This window comes from Chenopodium album, chromosome 16, assembly GCF_948465745.1.
Source record: "Chenopodium album chromosome 16, dcCheAlbu1.1, whole genome shotgun sequence".
In the NCBI taxonomy this organism is placed as follows: domain Eukaryota; kingdom Viridiplantae; phylum Streptophyta; class Magnoliopsida; order Caryophyllales; family Amaranthaceae; genus Chenopodium; species Chenopodium album.
Window position 1 is genome coordinate 3,953,149 of NC_137849.1, and position 19,993 is coordinate 3,973,141.

Genomic DNA, 19,993 nt, shown 5'->3' on the forward strand with positions numbered 1-19,993 from the left:
TTTGCTTTGAGTACCTGAGATTTGCAAACTTAGGGCATGTTCACTTCAGCTTAATATCAGTTCAGTTCAGCTCCAATCAGTTTAGTTCAGTTCAGTTCAGCTCCAATCAGTTCAGTTCGGTTCAGCTCCTAATTTCCTTCTCTCTTAAAATATTCATTTCAGCTCTATTCAGTTTAGTTCAACTCAGCTCAATAAATGTGACAGGCCCTTATTCCGCTTGTTATGTTTTCTATTAGTTTGTAAACATCAATTACCCAAATTAGATAAACATCAAGCACACAAACGAAAATTTTCCGTAACCCTCCCCAAGTTCCCCACACTTGTTTCTCCTCAAACTGAAAAGGCGAATTCTCAATGTCAAAACTGGCATGGCATTTACAGGAGCAACCATTTTCAACTAAAGTGTCTAAATATCCAAGATGTTATAATTAATGGATAGTTTGAACTACTCAGTATTATACAGGGGTAATAACAGCTACATACTATATGCATATTCCTTCCCAAGAAAAAAAAATCTCGTTATACATACACAAATACACACATATGCTCGGGACAAAACCTGGTAAAACAACCCCTTCCTCTTTTTCCCAACCTCTAAAGGCAAAACGAAAACAGGAAAGGAGGAAAAGAATGTGGGTGTAATAGAAATTAAAAGATCTCAATTATGTCTTGCACAGCAATCAGCCAGTCAAAAACATCATAATTTGCCCGAAAATTGTGAGACAGAAGCAATGGTTTCATCTCATTTTGAAATCCAATCAATTCATTAACCTTAGCCAAATGGTGAGGGAACAGGACCTGCTAAAGAGTCTGACCTTTTGATGCTTCCCATACCACATATAATGCAACCAGGTGCTGATAATGCAGCAAATTTAGCACCACAGAGATCACAAGCATCATAACCAATTGTGGATAAACGGCTGAGGGTGGCAGCACAGAATTGTGATGGATCTTCCATGGGATCGATTGATTTGTTGGTTAAGCCCCTTTGGACACATAAGTCAATCAGGCTCCTCAACTCCTCTTGTTTGCCAGGAGGTGCTTTAGAGAATAAGAGATCGAGCATCTGTTTCGAATAAGCATAGTTTTGGACTTCCATGTTCCGTTTTATGGCAGTTCTTATGCAGCTTATGCGATGTTTTGCAAGAAGAGGCAATGAACCAAGATGCCTGGACAATCGGGCCATCTCATCTTTTGCACTAATAGCACGAGGGCCTTGAACTCTCTGTAGCCGTCCAATTTCCTGAAAATTAATGTGGGTTGGGTAAATGGTTTACAATTATAGGTGGAATTTTTTTATAACAGATAGATATAGAACCTAACAACATGTAGGCTTATGCAAAAAAACACATCATACAGCAAAACTGTATACAAAATAATAAAACCATTAGGTTTTCCTGTCCACTTCACACAGACCACAACTTCTATTCAGCATTTCAGCCAGATATATATTTGGCTAAGGGCCCAAGGTCAAGGAAGTCCCTAACCACGAAGCAAAATACCAATAGCTGCAATCCAGCATAGTAGCACACCAAGAATGCAGGAAAACAACTTGGGTCATAATAACCTCTAATAAGACAATAGAAGGAAATATTGGTGCTAAAGGGAAGTTCCCCATCTTCAAAAAGGTTGTTTATAGAAATAATACCTGAAGCAGAGTAACTGCAATCTTATACTGAGCACAGATAGTGGCTTGGGCCTTAATATCAGAACCGCGTGAGTGATCTTTGGCTAAAGCAAGGAAAGATTCATCAAAACAGGATAATGCATCTGGTAGCTGATTCTGCTCAAGGTGTGCCAGTCCAGTCTTAAAGCATACTGGAGCAGCTGCCCCACGAGGAACCTGCTTCAAAGTGAAGTGTAATCACAATTAGAGAAGACTCAAGAATTTGCCCACTGAAAATATTTTTGTTTATATATTTGGACTTCCTACAGAAAACTACATGAACAACATGTGAAGAAGTTAACTTTATTTTTGTTAATATATTTGGACTTCCTACAGAAAACTACAAAAACCATGGAGCAAAGTGACTAGGTAGAAAATAGATAAAGGAAAAAAAAAAAAAAAAGCAAAGCTATGATGATTTATAAGAGAGTAACATAATAAAGCACAAAATGAAATCTTCAGCACTAGAGCAAAGGAAATTCAATATAGCTGGCAAAGATATACAAAATGCAAACATGAAAAGACGGGGAAATTCACCTGTCCCGGACGTACAGAAGTTGGAATGGGTTGTGCAGGAGGCTTTTCAGAGTCTGCCGCACCAGGAGGCACTCCTAATACACTCAGATCCAGAGGTTGAGAGGAACTAGACAGCTGAGTGGCTTGAATCTGAGGCTGTGGCAGGACAACATTCTGACCCACAAATTGCGGTGGAATCCCTCCATCTGGAAGCCCAATTGATTCAGTTGAATATGCAGTTTGTTGAGTCACTTCAGGGGGTACGCCACCATCTGCAAAACCAACGTTATTTGCAGATGAACTAGGTTGACTAGTTGCAACCTGATGACTTCCAACACCTTGAAAGTTTTGATCCAGTTTAGAAATTACAGTCCCTGGAGGAGCGAGTGAAGCTGCAACTTGAAGAGAAGAGATAGTGTTTTGGAAAAAGTCTTCGGGAATAGGTCCAACAGCTGCCCCACCTCCCTTCACCACTGGTGATGGCTGTGAACCAGCAGGTGGTTGAGCTAGTGCATCAGAACCAAAGAAATCCCCGGGAGTAGCATAAATAGGGGGAACTGAGCCCATGCTGGTTGCTGTAACAGCGGGTTGGAATGTGTGGCCAAGGTCCTGAGATCCACCAGCTGATGACTTGGTCCTACCCATTGGCGGGACCAAACTGAACTGCCTCGTGGCTTCTTTGATTTTATTGACATCCACAGTAGCAGATGAAAGCGGTTTATCTCGAATTCTGATTTGAAATTTCTTAGTTTTTGACTCACCCTCTTCATCATCACTACTATCACCACCAGAAGTACCATACAGTGATCTCTTAAATTCTTCCTCAGCTTTTGCTTGTTCATCTGCAGCAGCAGATCCTGAAGACTGTTTGGTAAGTGTTTCTAGACCCATCAATGAAGCACCCTTCGAATCAGCTGCAGTAGTTCCCTTGCTCAATATCGAATCAGCCAAAGTAGAGATCCCGTTTGGCTTACCATCAGAAGCCGCAGATGTAATAGCTTTCACCAAACTATCTTCTCTCACTTCAACAACATTTCCTCTTCCTTTTATACAGCCAAGATAAACACCAACATGATCTGTCACAATTGCAGGGATAGGCCCATCATCAGTTTTCATATATGGCATTACCTCAGCAGCTAATTCCCATTGAGGTATATCCTTCATATTTGTTGGTGTTTTAATTTCCCAGTTTCCACCTCCCCATTCAGGTCCTTTAGGAACCACGCTTTCAGCAGCAAAGTTAGCAAAAATGCCTTGTGTCCACCCGGTGGAACGAATTCGTAAAATTCTTTCACAACATCTCCTCAACTCTGGATCAGCACCATCTTCTTCCAGTTTCTGTGCAAGACGTCGCATTGCACTTGGATTGAGGTGGCATATAAATAGATCAAGCAAGCTTTCATAGTCTGAAATAACTTCAAATGTTTCCTTTGCACTGTCAAACTGTCCATACCTGCAATTTCATTTGCAACTTATCTGTTATCTAGGAAAAAGAAGGGTAAAATCATTTGCACATAAAAAAACCTACGGACTGCTGCTATTCAAAACCATCTTCACATATGAAATTAATAACCAAAAAAAAAAAAGAGCAATGCATGATTTCTCATTCCATATATATAACTCCCTCTGTATATTTTTTTTCAATTAATTCTTCCTGAATGGAATTGGCAAAGCCAAACTAGTGAGTGGAGCATTTGGCAAGTGTGTTGTTTTGGAATTTGGGTGTATAAAACTTAGCTTTTTTTTTTTGGGGGGGGGGGGGGCAAAAAGGGAAACATTTCATACAGAAACATCCACAGATCAGCAATACGGGATGCACCAACACAAAATTAAGTCACTATGAATAATGTTACATATTTTGGAAGCATGTGTGTAAATGAAGATGATTACTAATAATGCTCCTCCGTAAAAACAAGTCAAAAAAAATCATCAAGGTCATATGAGAAAGAAAACTTCAAAATTATTTGGAATACCAACATACTTGATACAGGCATATCCTAACTCCCGGAAACGATGAAACAAATGAGATGTCGGGGGACATCGAGGGTAATCTCTTGAACGCAGATATTCATCTTTCAACACGGACAAAGCAGTAGAGAAACGAAGGGCCTTGATGGCATAACTTCCTCGCAGCACCTAGGTATATTTCCAAAATTGCAAGTGAGGAAAACAATAATTGTAAAGATATAATTGTATCATAATCTTTGAAATATAACTCAATAGTCACCTGAGTAAACTGTGGACCTGCTTGGGATAATGACACGGCAAGATCTCCACAAACTGGAGAGCCCCTAGCTAATATATCAAGTGATCTAGGCGTAATGCGAAGGCTGTCAAACCTTCACCAGAATTATTATGAACAAGTCAGATGGAAGGTCACACTGAAAAGGAAATAAGACACAGGGCACCCTATACAAATCACAAATGGACACAAGTCCCAAAATAAGCATTACGGTCGTAATACTTCCAAGAATACCTTGATGTGATCTGATATAATGTTTCAGGAGTGTCAAGCTTCTGCTCAAAGTATTGCTGCATTGTTCCAAATCCGATAAGAAGAGGCTCAAGAAGTCCAACAAGACAGCTTTTTATCTCAATTTTCTTCTTTTGCCTGGGGCTTATGTCTGTTGGGTTTGCTAGCAACAAGCGATCATTTAACGCTCCCACAAGAACTGCAGTAAGAAAAAAAAAGTAATTTATGCCACTTGAAAAGTAAAAAATTTCAACAGATAAAATAAAGGTCATTAAGCAACAGCTTATTGCTCAGATAACCTCTGTCCTAAAGTCCACTTCGACATAATAGAAAGTTTTGGAAAGTGTTTTCATTAAATAATTTAAAACACATAATATACATATACTAGACGCTAGTGCAACAATGGAGGTGGCAGAAGTTGATGCATACTATACAAAACAGTAAAATATCAATTTTGGCAAATGCCAAAACAGAATTGTTAGGCATTCTCTTAGGGATGGATAAACTATAACATATTGTAGACAAAAGAGTAATATTAGGCAATACATAAAAAGCTAAGGTCACTATACTAGGGATGGATAAACTATAACATATTGTAGACAAAAGAGTAATATTAGGCAATACATAAAAAGCTAAGGTCACTATACCTGCATTTGGCAAGCTAGTTGACAAGATAGTCCTCACTTTTCCATCCCATCCAAGCACACTGATTGCTGTAGCAGTAGAAAAAAGGAGAGCAGGACCAATCCACAAAAGAGATCTAAAGTATTAAAAAAGTCAAGTTCAACAAGTTCTGTAAATATTCTTAATTATGAGATCCAAAAACTGAAAAATGGTGCCCAATTGACAAAGGATATCGAAGGAAGTCCTCTATCAAATTTTGCTAAGCTACTAGCCAAAATCTCCAAATCTGCTGAAGCAATAATAACTCTATGAGTAGTCATTATCCCAGCAACTTGACCTCTAAGAGTCTCCTGCCAGTGAACCTACAAAGGTAGTCAACCAACAAACAACATTAACCAAATGCCTCTTAAGAGGTAAGTAATCTGTGCATAAATGTGATAGTAACCTGGAGTACTATCTCATTTGCTTTCAGCTTGATTGACTTCCGCCCTTCAGCTGTTGTTGGTATATAATGGCCACGGCCATCACTGCTTGATAGACGATATCCTTGCACAATCTTTGCCAAAGCAATCTGATTTCCATGAGAAGCAAACATCAAGGTTGATTCTGCAATTAGAAAAAAAAAATGGATCAGCAAAATATTCAAAAATAAAAGTGAAAATCAAAGAAATAAATTTTCTTTTGTAATTACCTAATGGAGTAGAGAAGATACGGTCAACTTCAGATTCGAACATAAAATGCACTGGACCCTTGACAGAACTTGTTGGAGCAGGATCAGCAGCCAGATCTGCTGTAGGATTTTCTTCAAGTGCTGCTTTGTTCTTGTCATCAAGTTCTTTAGATGACATTCCAGGAAGTATATACAAAGCAAGTCCAATCTTATCACTGTCAAGAATAGCAAACTGGCTATCATCAAGACCAATGAACGCTGCATCTTGACCTACATCAATACAAAATCCAGTGTAAATATTTTTCCACATGAAGACCTGAAATTGGTTTCTATATGTACCAACCTTTGACTGTACTGTCTTTACTATTCGCCAATCGGGTATCCGTATTTTCTTTGTAGAGAACAACTTCATTTGCTGCACCACTTAACTCAAAAATAACAAGAAATAAATTCTGCTTCCTACTATATACAACACTCTTTGGTTGATATTCAACATTTCCAGGCATCTGAAAGCAACAGCAAAAAAGGGAAGAGTTTAAGACATGATCATGGAAGCAGATACACAAAAACATCAGAACACTCGTGACAAAAAAAAAAAAAAAAAAAAAAAAAAAAAAACAGAAGTTAGCCTTAGTACCGAGCTGTAAAGCTTTTTGTAAATACTGTCTGCTCCAGAACATAGATTATAGGCCATGAGATTTACACCTTCCATGTAGAAAGCTCTGACAGGATAATGCAGAACCCGATTTGCTTTATTGAAAAAATTAAGCTCCAAGTGAAATGACTGAAATGGAATACAAATTTCAAGGCAGATAAGTTAATGAAATCAAAAGGATATAAAATTACAGTTTACTGGGACCAGTGAAAGATGTACCTGACAAACAGGAAGATGTCTAAGATGGTTGCTAGTATCTAGTAAGGTGATGAGAGGCAAACGAGCAACTGGAGCACTTTTGGCATGCCCCTCCAAAAAATGCTGTGAAACAAAATAGAATATAGAACAATAAATGAAGGAATAAGTATCAAGAGCAAATTACTTCGAAAGGAATAGTAGTTTCCCAACTGGAATTTTATCACAGAAACAAGTGTGTTGAACAAAGAACTGGAAAACCTTTAACTCAATGATATTAATGAAATTGATAGAAATATGTAAACACTGATGTAAATATTATCTATTGATGTAAGCAATTTCTTTAACATAACCAATTCCATGAATTATATTTTATCTACAGCAATAGCAAACATAATTCCAAGCAGTTGCTGATCATAGAATGTCACCGACTTATAATATACTCTAATAGCATCTAACTGTGGCACATCCATAGTTCCATACAAAAGATAAGAAAACATGTTTTCAGGCCAAAGTGAGAACAAAGGTTCCACAGTTACTAATCAGATAAGCCTTAGGAAAGAAGAAAAAAAAAAAAAGTCATATACAGAAATGCCTCAACATTCATTACAACAGTATCAAATGTGCAGTTGTGCATTATAGTCATAAGATGGAACTTCCCCTACAGCATAAAGGCCTACAATGAATTTTCAAGTATAAGAAAATGCAGCAACATACACTGTACAGGAAAGCCTTCCGCGCAATGTCAGCAATTGTAAGCTGATTTTGTCTGGCATAATAAAGAAAATTTTAATCAGATATGAAGAAACTAAATAAATTTTATTGAAAAAACAAATGAAAAGGTTGTTTTTTAACAGAGGAGGTACCAGGCTTTTCCTAATTTTCCTACTTTAAAGTGCAAGTGTCCAACAATTGTCATTTAGCCAGAACAATGACTAATTTCACATTTCTTATCAGGCTATGTTCAATTCACATGATCTAATGTGGTATGAATTTTTCTGATTTGATCTGATCTGATTTCTAGATTTGACCAAACTTTGACCTAATCTAAACACTAATTCGTAAGATAAAAAATTATCAAATGAGAAGTCATTAAATTCGTATTATTATGTGCTTTCCAAGATGAAATTTTCAAAAAATTTAATTTATGAAAATAAAGATTTTCAACGATAAATAAACGCAAATAAAAAGATAAGATAAGATCTGATATGGTCTGATCGAAGTATGCTGATACCAAACTTAAATAAGTTGAACTGAACATAGCCTTAGTAAAAGGTTTAACTAGAGCTATCAACTTTAATCAGCATTTAAATACCATAATATTGATATAAAAAATAAAAAAATAAAAAATAAAAAAAAATATCGATCATGTATTGATAATTTGATATGCAAAGCAAAAAAAATGCCAATGCAAGGATATTGTACTTGAATAAAATGTAAGATGCCTGAACTTGAGAAAGATTTCTACAGTAGCATATCAAATCATGGTGTAACTGACACCATATCAATTTATCAATCCTTTTAGAAGGTTCGAGTGTTTTGATAACGAATAGCACAACACGCCCTTGCCTACCAAGCAGCAAGGGTGCAAGTCTTGTGCGGAAAGGGATGAATACTTATTGAAGCACAAGTAAGCGTTTGATTCATAAGGAGCACTTTTTCCAATTGGCTACAAGAATGAGGGGTTAGTCGCGGCACTTGTGTGCGCATAGCAGGCACAAGCGGGGCCAACACCAATGTTTAGTGTCTCCAGCAGAGCTATAAACCAAGTGAGCAACGGAACGTTTAAAAAGGTCTAACAGCTCACAAAATGACATAAGGATTAAAGAAAGACAATCATGGGTAGGAAGTTTTAAGGCCTTCTGTTTATCTGTAGTTCTTTAAAGTTTAAACAGATGAACAGAAGACCTTAAAAGACAATCCCTGTTCACTTTTATGGATACACTCCTTCATATTGCTTGCTTGTTAAGAACATAGTGTGAGGCTGTGAACATATGGTAAAACTACCCAAAAAAAATCTGCAAAATGATTTTTTCAAGGACAGTAATGTAAGCGTAGAGTTTAGAAAGGGAGGAAGCAATTTGAAAGATTTTGGATATATATATATATATATATAATGAGTATTCAAACCCTAATCCAACATGCAGCCACATGGCCCTCATCTCTATGGTGTACAAATCAACTAGTGAATTTTAAAACCAATTAATCAACACCAAGACCCAATTCATATATAAGCATTTCTTGCAACATCAAATTCTCAGAATTCAAACCAATAGTCCAATAATATGCCCACCCACTATCCTTGCTTGGCTTGATAGTTTGTTGCGTAACAAATGCAGAATGTCCAGTAAAACATTAATTTATTTTAAGTTTTGAATTTGCCAGGATTTCTAATATACCATGTTCAAAGGATCTCCTATTCCACTCAATATATTGATCCTTACCAAGAATCTCAGGTACAAATACCCACCAATACCATTGTTCACCTACTGGCTTCATACAGATCAGTAAAGACTAGTTTCCTTGAAGCCTTTTGTTCTAGTCTCTCATCAAAAGGTGCTCTTTGCTCAAAATCCATCTATTAGACTCACACTAAACCGAGTAGCCGAATGAATATTAACTGTGCTGGCATTGATTCTTAAATAGGAAAAGCAACAGTAAATGTCGCTAAAAAAAGTTCTCCTTTCATACGAAAACAATAGGGATAAAAATTAAAATTAAAACAGCATCTCAACCCACCCTTTCAAATGATGCTCTTGCAATTGTGCTTGCAACTGGTGGTCAGCCAGTACTCCAGAAGAGCCCAAAGCAGCAAGTTTTTCCTTCAAAACAGATGCTGCAATCAAAGATTACATCAAAAAAAATGAACAATTGCCCTAGAAAGTAAAGTTATCAGTACTGAACGGCAAGATAAAGCAATATCTAACATGAGAAATTGTCTCATTGCTTTTATACATACCAAAGTATGTGGAATGTAAACATTGTAGAAACTTGGAACAACATACAATATTCTTAAAATAAGATATTTTCTAGATTGAGAAAGGGGCTAATTGATGGATAGATAACAACATGTACTATCACAAAAAAAAAAAAAAAAAAAAAAAAAAAAATCAAACATTTTATGCTTCATAAGAAAATACTGACTATAAGCTGGCAGAGCAAATTATAAGTTACGTCAAACCAACATTTCTAGAATTTTTGCTCTGTCTATCACACTAGCATAAACATATGTTTGCTAGGTTTTATCCCAACTTAATGGTCTCCTTTGAAAAGACAAAAGAGTGTATAATTGGTATTGATCCAGTCTTAGAAACAACGTCAAACACAGTCCTAGCCCAAGATTTCGTTGCAACTCAAAAGTTTAGCAAGGAGGGAACAATCAAATCTCTAAGAATACAAGTGGGGTGATAAACAAACAGCATGGAAGCTACAAATCTACTATATTTGACTAGCAGTATAAGATACCAAAGCCTATTTCTTTGTCACTAAAACAATAGTTGAATCACATTGTCAGAAAGACTTGAAGTCTAAAAAAAAAAAAGAGAGAGTCTTAGTGCACTTGTATGCCCAGCTTTTAGCACATCTTCAAAGGAAACAGGCATTGAAGCATCTCAAAGAAACATGATGGCAATGCATTAAGAAGCTAAAAACAATTTCTTATCACCTGAAGATCCCCTTGCACTTTGGAGAACAGCAAAGAGTTGTTTCCTTCCTTCTCTAGTGAATGCCTTGTTTTTAACATTGTCTACATTTGCCATTTTCTAATAGATAAAAAAAAAATATATCAAACCTTCAAAAATTAAGTGATAAGCCAAGAAAATTCATTCAGACGAATATACTCAACTGCAAATAGTAATGAGGCCATATTCAGTTTAGTGTGAACTTCCAGAGCTCTGACACGTGGCAATGGATAAGCAACTTCTCCGCCCTGCTGAGATAGAATCTTTGGAATGTCGAGAGATTCGATTGCTACACAAGAGAGAGATAATTTGTAGACATGAGAGAAAAGAAAATGAAAGCAGCTTCAAAGAACAGCTTACATCAAGCTCCAACCACAACAAACTCTAACAAAATGAATTGTTTATACTTGGCTAAAAAGTATAACTTCTCCTGGATTTCTGTAGACTAAAGTACAGGCACCTCCAAAAATTGTCTCATTGATGACACAAACGCTCAAACATATACATACATAGAGAGAGAGAGGGAGCTAGAACACACATGCCAAGCATTCATAATATAGTAGTTATTCAAAGTACAATGAATGATGTCTTTATACTCTCCCTGAAGTAGTCAGTAGAGTATTTGCAAAATAAGAGCCGAGCTCTACGATTGATTGTTCAACAAGTGTATTAGATTTGTTTACATAGTTCAAAAAAAAAAAAATCTTAAAAAATTACACTTTGGCATAGAATGCTTTACGCAGAGTCTCTGCAATGCACATGAAGGGATTAAGATTTATGACTGAAGATTTTTCAGATTTGATAAGCTTCTTATGAGGCTACTTTATTGGTATAAGAAGCAGCTACAGGAAGATATCTACAAAGAATATACTGAAAAGAAGGGCAGTAGACCAACAACCACCACCACAGCCTATAGGCGAAGAAGCTTATAACACTTCCCTCAAGCTTATCGCTCTGTTACTAAAGTTTGTCTAGTCTGTTACAATAGCTCAACTTAATTCAGCCAAAAATGTCTCTATGGTTGGATATGAAAACTGAATAGATACTGCAGTTTCCAGTTCTGTAGAAATCTGGAGTACAAAGGAGCATAATCAGTGGGTTTATAAGAGAATAGCATCCATTAGTAATAAACTAATGAGCACTTATCTATCCTAAGGTGAGAAAATCAGGATGCCATTATCAATTAATCTTTTCTCTGAAAGCCAGCTGGACTTTGTGTCTGTCTTGTATCTCCTTTCATACACAGGTTATACTCCTTGCTCTTCCAAGCACAGATTACTTAGTAGCGAGGGGATCTCAAAAATCTAGGATGTAGGAAGAATTGGACTCCTTACACAGAGGTCCATCAAAGGGTTTTTCTAGGAAATTCAACATAAAATTAGCAATTATAGCTTAATTATGGGTGCTCATGGATTAGGACTTGTGTCATTAGATGTAATCATGTCAGCCTTCCAGTTTCCTGTAGGAAGCCAAGAAATTTGAAGGGTGCATACTGGAATATTTAATAATGTAAAAATAATAGAAAAACATGCTGCTGAAAAGTATTTCAGCAAGCTACCAACTTCAATGTGATTACCCAGTGATATCAAATTTCAGTTAACTAAAAAACAGTAGGTCCATAGACTAAAAAACATTTCAATTAATTACTTTCTCAATTAATAATTCGGTTCAAACATTCCTACTTTGAAAAATGGCTTCATAATTTACCTATCTTCTTTGTCATTCCTTTACTTACTTTTTAAAGGCGAGAGGTGCAGCAAGGCGCAAATGACCTTGGAACATAGGCACAAGGTGAAGGCACTCACCTTTTGTAGGTGAGGTGTACTTTATTTATACATATAAATTAATTATATTCTATCAAATAAGTCTATAAAAGAACTTTGAGAAAGAGTCCCCATGATAGCTAGGTTTCTTGAATTAAATGGATGGATATGGCCGCCTTCTCTCTCCTTTAGTATTCAAGTAAAACTGACTGTTGCAAAGTCACGTAATGTGTTTAAAAACCTATAATACACAACAGATATTGACGCCCTACAAAGGCCACAATATAAAGCGCAAAAGCTCTGCGCCTGCAACCTAGCAAAAAGCACATAGGCATGCACCTTTTTTAGGTCCTTGTGCCTGGCAGAGCTAAGGCGCCAGCTCTCAAGCCTGAATGCGTCTTGCGCGCTTTTTAAAATTATTAAGTCCTTTATATTAAAATTTATAAATAATAACTGTTATTTCTAACAAGAAACCAAGAGGGGTCTTTTACGGGATTCTGTTAATCTGCAAAAAAACACTTAATAATTATTTACAGAGCATTTAACGATATATGATTATTTAATAAAAAATTTCAAAAGGTGAACATTATCCAAATTACAGCAACTAATTCTTTCTTGTACAGAAATGACAGGGTAATGTGAGATAAGTTTCATACCCAGGATTCAGTTAAAACATATCTAGAAGCAGAGAACATTACCCTGAATCCTCTAGAGTTCAGCTTGATAAACTAATAATCTTACTAAAAATAAGATTAATTACACAAATTTGTCAGCAATGGAAAGAGTTCAAGAATTTTCTAACCAGCAGGCTCAAAGAAATTTGCTTGCATAGGCGCTCTATTGGGATTTAGTACCACCCGTGTTTTCCAGACTTGAAGGGAACCATCTTTTGACAAAGTGGCTATCAACCGCAATGCTGGCAGCCAAGCAACTGATGTGATAGGTTGGGAACCCACTTGTGTTCTGAAATAAATTTTAAAGAGTGTTACACTGCGCATGACTTATGTCACAATTTTTATATGCAGATATTGTAATAACAAAATGGTAAGGTGGAAGGACCCAAGTTAAAAGGACAGATAATGAGTCATACTTGACAAACAGTGTACTCAAGAACAAGTCATAATGAGACACTTATTAAAGGTAATTAAAAAGGTTCTCACATTCCAATCATACTTGGTCTCTCTGTAGACACATCCCATGCCAAAAGTGTACCCCGTCTGTCACCAACAAACATCCACTCTAGTGTTGGATGAAAAGCAAAGGCACCAGCACCAAGTAGCTTTATAGTATTATCAACTGCAACATCAGGTTAAAGTGAGGCATATGCATAAGTATCCATGCTGCTGCAAAGCAATCAAAATAGGAAGGCAAGAATGAAACTCCAGTCTTACGTTGTAATGTGTAGAGAACCGCATACGTATGAATGTTGTAAGCTCTAATCAACCCTTCTGCATAAGCTACATACTGAAATCACAGCCTCATAAAGCTCAGAATTGATGGTCAAACAGATTATGAGCAGCAAAGAAAAAGTGAGCAAGACATCAAGCAGTGGAATTACCAAAACTGGAAGTCGGGGATGACAAGCAAGATTCACAATAGGTTTCTTCAAATCTGTCTTTATTTTTGTGGGAGACCTGCCTCCCTCAACAGTTCCGACAACTGCTTAAAGAGTAAAATTAAGTGGAATTGCTAAAAAAAAAGCTGAGCCATTAAGGCAGAAAGTTCACATCATGCACACAATAATTAAATCATACACGGATGCCTCATCTCCCCTCCTAGCAGTAGATACCAATTTTTTTTCTCAAACTCCAGTTATCCAAAGCTAGTTACTGCCACAACCACAATTACAACTACAAAAATAAAAATCCCTCAACACTTTTGCAATAATTTTTAGGCAATAAGTGGTTATGCATTGTAATATCATTGAAAAAGCAGATGTGCCAAGAAATAGTGAGGTATAATTTTATTTTATTTTTGATTGAATGAGAAAGCATATGGGGGGACCAAACTTTTCAGTCTTAGGAAGAGGGAGGTATTGTTACATAGATTGGGTCATTCTTAAAATAAAAGTGAAAAAGGGAGGTGTGAAGAAAAATCTAGGACGGAGGGAGTCGTGAAAACAATAGGGTAGTAATAATAGTTGTTCTACAAGCAGCCAAAACAATATAGGAACAATACACAATTGTTCATGATCTTAATTCTTAATACTGACATAAACAATGATTCTAATCTTATTGAAGGCAGTAATGTTTAGCAAAAGACAACCATTGGATAAATTCCAGATTAAGTAAAAGCTATTGCTATTCCTGCCCGTAGAAATATGAGGATCACTCACCTTTGGAATGCTTCATCAACTTGATATTAATGTTGTAAGTTTTACAGCGAGATAAGTTTTAGTTTTTCCAATGGAATAGCAATAACTGATTGAAGCCCTTAATAAGAGCTTCAACCAACTTCCCCTCATAAAGTTACATTTGCCAATATAAGACCATTTTCTTCCTAACAAACACTAAAAATATTTGATACAGATAAACAAGTTGAGCTGCAGGCACCTCTAATAGAAATTCACTATCTACATAATAATAGAGCCAAACAAACCTGTTACACTCATCTTCTTGTGAAACCCAAAAAAAACAACAGGTTGGAGAGGAGTCAAGGCCATATGAACTTCAGCATCAGAAGAAATTGGTTCCATTTTCCTCTCCGGTGAGTGAAGAACACAAGTTTGCTCCGCATCAAAATCACAGGAGCGGATGGTACAGTCCTAAATAGCAAAACACTCAATCAACATTTGACATGTCATTAAAAGATTTTAAGCTGTGCACAAATTAAGGATCTCAGGTTTACTATACTTTCCCCAAATGCTAGTTCAGGGCTGATCATGGCGGTACGTGGTAACAGAAGGCAGCATCCACTTAAAACTAATTAATCTAACTATTGAAGTTTCAACAACATGAGTGCAAGAGATGAAGAGAGATCAATCAATCAAAGCCTTAATCCCATGATCATCAGTGCCCATATTCCTTAAATATATTTCATTCACCACAGCGAATTTTTGAGACAAGAACACCACAGCGAATTTTTGAGACAAGAACACCACAACGAAGTTCTGTGAAGAGCATACCAAAATACTAACTGGAATTCAAGAAGAAGACATGATCATTAGTGCCCATATTCCTTAAATATATCTCCCTATGATGCAAAAGCACCCTTTAAGTTAATAAGATATCTTAAAAATTAAAAAATAATCTAAAGAGACATTGTACCCTTTCTGCCATTTCATTCACAAGCTACGGAATTATCAGCACTTAGAAACGATTTTTACAACGAAAAAAAGGAGGAAACTACCCACAGGTAATCACTCACAATTCTCGTACAGCTTAGAAATTTGACTCATCACAACATTGTGGCTACGAAAACTTACACATACCAATATCCTTCCCCAAAAACAGAGCCTTGAAAAGATATAAAGAAACTGGTGTAGACAGGAGTATGTCAATGGAACCATCATCAGCATATACTTTCTCCGTTTTTTTTTTTTTTTTTACTTGCAACAATTCTTGTTTTCACGTTTGCCAATGTATTATTTCTATCGTTTTTATCTTAAATTATACATTTGTAACAATTATAAAAATCAAATTTTAATGAAGTAGACATTGAGACAAATCTAACAAAATCCCACATAAATCACGAAATGCAATTGAAGGGAAGTATGTGAATAGTGTATACTCCCTCCATTTTTTTTAAATGCATCACTTCCCTTGTATGGATTTTTTTTAAAATGCATAACTTTTTAGTAATTTTATACTATATTTTATTATTTCTCTCCCTTATTTTAAACCCCACTCAAATTATTTTATCATTTCTCTCTCTTCCATGGTACCCACTTAAATAATAAAAATATTTACTCTCTCACATATTTTCTTTTTCATGGTCTCCATCTTACTTTTACTATAGTAAATTATTCATCCACTCACAATATTATATTACTTTCCTAAAACTCTGCGCATCACCGGGTGATACGATTAAAAAAAATGAAGGGAGTACTATTAAAATGTTGCGAGTAATAAAAATTAAGGAAGTATATCATAACATGGGGGAGGGAAACAGTAAGAAAAGAGGTAAAAGGTGAGAGATGAGAGGCAAGAGGGACATTACAACCTAAATGGTCAAAGATTACAAGAATATATCTCAAAGAGTACCTAGGTGGTTTATAAAAGGGGAAACATGTCCTTATAATGTTAGATCCTTAGAAGTAGATGTTATTACTCCAAACTCCAGAGTTAAGGAAATTAAGTAAATTGAAAAGAATTACTAACTAATGTAGATCTTGCAAAGCACAACTAGTGAACCTTCTCAACCACAAGGTCATGTAAATTTTGAGTTTTGCTACTAAGGATCCCGATGACTGTGTTAATAACCTGAACAATATGGAGTTGAACTTGGTCCATCCCAAGAGCAACAAGCCAAACCAAAATCCCTGGTAAATACACAAAAGAATGAACTCGTATTGAAAATTATGGGACTTGAAATCTAATATTAAATATGGAAGTTATAGTCTTATAAAGAACTTTCGCCATGAATCATAGAAGTTTTTTCATCCTTTAGCTGCCTTTTGTGAGGACTTAGCTTGGATATTAAGCCTTAACTAGTCTTATGAGAAAAGGATGATTCACCCCATGGATTTAAGCCCTCGTAATGTAAGATACTTATGGTTGTAGACAGCCTTATGATAGAGAAGTAGACCGAGACTTTGGGAACATCGTTTTGTCAAAAAGGATGATTCAGAGGGATTGATCAGGTAGAAACAAGCATAAATCAAGCCAGGTGACATGTTCGAGCAAGATATATCTATAGTTAGTACTCAGTAGTCGGCAAACCTTGCTTTTCTAAGAACAACAAGTCAGTATAATTCAATAATTCCGCAACATTATCTCGAGTATAGCAACAACAAGGCAGTATAATTCAATAATTACGGAGTACAATTTACAACAAGGCTGTATAATTCAATAATTACGGAGTACAATTTACAACAAGGAAATATAATTCAATAATTCCGCAACATTACCTCAAGTATAGCAATCACAACATGACCACTGGTTGGACTATACGACATCCGAACGACAGGCGAACCAATGTCAATGGTAGAGATCTTACTCCCAGTGAGTGCATCAAATTCTACAACACACCAAGCAAGATTCAATAACATCACATACCAACTCAATTACATAGTAACAATCAATTATAATAAAAAAAAACACAACAATAATCATTTTAATTTTAAGAATTACAAATTGAGGTTTTAGCAATTTTACCAATAATGTATTTTCCGACAGCAGTAGCAATTAGGGCTTGACTGGGATGAAATGCAGCGGCATGAGGCTGCAATGGCTTCGCTTCTCGACCGACATGTCGAAGATCTAGATGTTGTATCGTAGTCCACTCCATTTTTGTAGCTCAAATTACCTGCAAAAAAAAACATCTAAATTTTTGAATTCGAAGTTGATGATCGAAATTGGGACGCCATTTGAGGAGAGAGAAAAATATACCTAAACGAGTGATCGAGAGATCCGACGAGATTCCGATTGATCACGCCGGAAAAAGTTGGGATTTAATTTTGGGGTTGTTCTTCAAGTTGGGTAACCGGTCATTTGACGAAGGAAATTGTTTTTTTGATGCAAAGATGAAGGAAATTGTTAATTGTATCATTTGTATGTGTACTAACTAGGGGTGTCAATCGGTTTTGCGGTTCGATTTTTGGTTCGGTTTATCGGTTTTCGGTTTACAACGGATCGGTTTTTAACGGGTTGGAATTATTATCGGGTCAGTTCGGGTCGGTTTTAAATAATTTCGGGTCGGTTCGGTTAGGTTTGTTTTTATTACAGTTTCTTTTCGGGTCGGATTCTAATCGGGTCGGGTTATAATTGGTTCGGGTCATAATCGGTTCGGGTTAACGTCGGTCGGTTTAAAAACGGTGTTTGTCAGTTTAAAGCGGGTTTTGGGTCAAAACATATCGGGTCCTAATCGGGTCGGGTTGTAATCGGTTTAGGTCATAATTGGCTCGAGTTGAACATAGTCGGTTTGATAACTGATTTTGCCAGTTTTAAACGGGTTACGTTAACGTATATATCCTAGTATATCCTCAACATTCTATAATTAGTTATTCCAATAGATCATACGGAGTATTAATTAGTTGTTTAGCTTTAATTAAGTCCCTTTTCTGTATAAAGATTTTCAGGATCAAATAATAATAACAAATCTAGAGTAAGCTTTTGATTCAGATTTTTTTTAATACAATATAGTGTTCGGCTTTAAGTTACAGGTTGTAAACGATTTGGGTTTATCAGGTTTTTGTCGGGTTTAATCGGTTTCGGTTTACAATGGGTCGGGTTGCTATCGGGTTCGGAAGTACTCGGTTCGGGTTGTTCTCGGTTTCGGGTTGTATCAGTTCTGCTTGATAACGGGTACGGTTCATTAACGGTTCTCAAACATTCGGATCGGTTCAGTTTCAGGTTTTAAAAAATCGGGTCGGGTCGGTTTACGGTTTTAAAATAACAGGTTCATAGCGGTTCGGTTCCTTTTCGGAACAGTTCAAAACAGTTCGGATTCACCAGTTCGGGTCGGTTTTTGACAGCTCTAGTACTAACTAAATCACATGGAAATATAGAACCGAATAGTATGGTGTTAAAATAAAAAGAGTATGGTCTTAAAATAAAAATGAAAAAATTGTCAAAAATAATACAAATTTTAAGCAGTGTGTCTAAAAGAAGTCAATTTTTTATTTATTTTTTAATAATACAAGGTTTGAGGGGGTATCCGCTTTAAACAAGTTAAAAACGGTTAGTTATCTCATGAACAAGTTATATGTAACGCGTAATATTGTATATTTTTTAAAAACTATTGAAAAACTTTATAAGATAAATTAAAAATTTAACCGGCCAAATAAGTTGTAGGTAAAATAACTTGTTTAAAGAAAATATTTCTCAAAATTTGTATTATTCATTAATAATTAAAAGATTAACTTATTCTTAGCGAATCGCTCAAAGTTTGTATTATTTTTGACAATTTAAGAAATTACTCCTTTAATTTTAATGCATTAGGAAAATTTGACTTTTATTACTACCAAAAAAGATAAATCCTTTAACAAATTTTGCTATCTATTCAATATTTTATTTTACTACCAAAAAAAAAATAAAAATAAAAAATAAAAAAAATTGCTACTGGTTTTAGTTGGGGGACCGTAGTGGTCAATCATTAAGTTAATTTCCTCGAGTTGCATGCCGAAAAATGTTCTGTAAAGGTTTTAAGGGATCATTTTATCTCTTAAGAACCCAAATTGAGCTCGAAATCAACAAAAAAATTTACGTAATGGCCTGTTCTCTTCATCTTCATTTCAGCTCCAATCAATTTAATTTAGTCCAGTTTCTAATTTCCTTCTCTCATAAACAATTCATTTCAACTCTAATCAGTTCAAGGCTTGTTCTGATTGACTGGACTGAATTGAACTGAATATTTTATGAGAGAAGGAAATTAAGAACTGACTGAACTGAAAATAATCTGAAGAGAGCAGGCCCTCAGTTCAGTTCAGTAAATCTAAAACAGGCCTTAAGTGTCTTGTTTTGCGTAACAAAAAATATATCAATTTGCGTGCAATTATTCTTTTTGACGCGAAAATTGCTCGGGTAAGGTTTTATAGGTTACTTTACCTCATACACAAAAATTGATCAGGTAAGGTTTTATGGGTCACTTTA

General features: G+C 35.8%; 1 protein-coding gene across 1 annotated transcript; it reads right to left on the minus strand.

Moving 5' to 3' along the window:
• Nucleotides 1–273: 273 nt before the first annotated feature.
• Nucleotides 274–17,917, minus strand: LOC145586095 (uncharacterized). Its single transcript, XM_081642832.1, has 25 exons — nt 17,792–17,917; nt 17,558–17,708; nt 17,311–17,420; nt 14,841–15,006; nt 13,801–13,901; nt 13,634–13,706; nt 13,403–13,538; nt 13,045–13,205; nt 10,644–10,768; nt 10,464–10,560; nt 9,539–9,635; nt 7,517–7,568; nt 6,824–6,925; nt 6,587–6,733; nt 6,293–6,455; nt 5,971–6,219; nt 5,725–5,885; nt 5,513–5,641; nt 5,303–5,420; nt 4,659–4,854; nt 4,410–4,521; nt 4,164–4,318; nt 2,204–3,635; nt 1,649–1,843; nt 274–1,243 (listed from the first exon to the last, which is right to left on the minus strand). Exons 2-25 carry the CDS (start codon nt 17,688–17,690, stop codon nt 773–775), a joined length of 4,881 nt encoding a protein of 1,626 aa, XP_081498958.1. The 5' UTR covers nt 17,691–17,708; nt 17,792–17,917; the 3' UTR covers nt 274–772.
• Nucleotides 17,918–19,993: the final 2,076 nt, after the last annotated feature.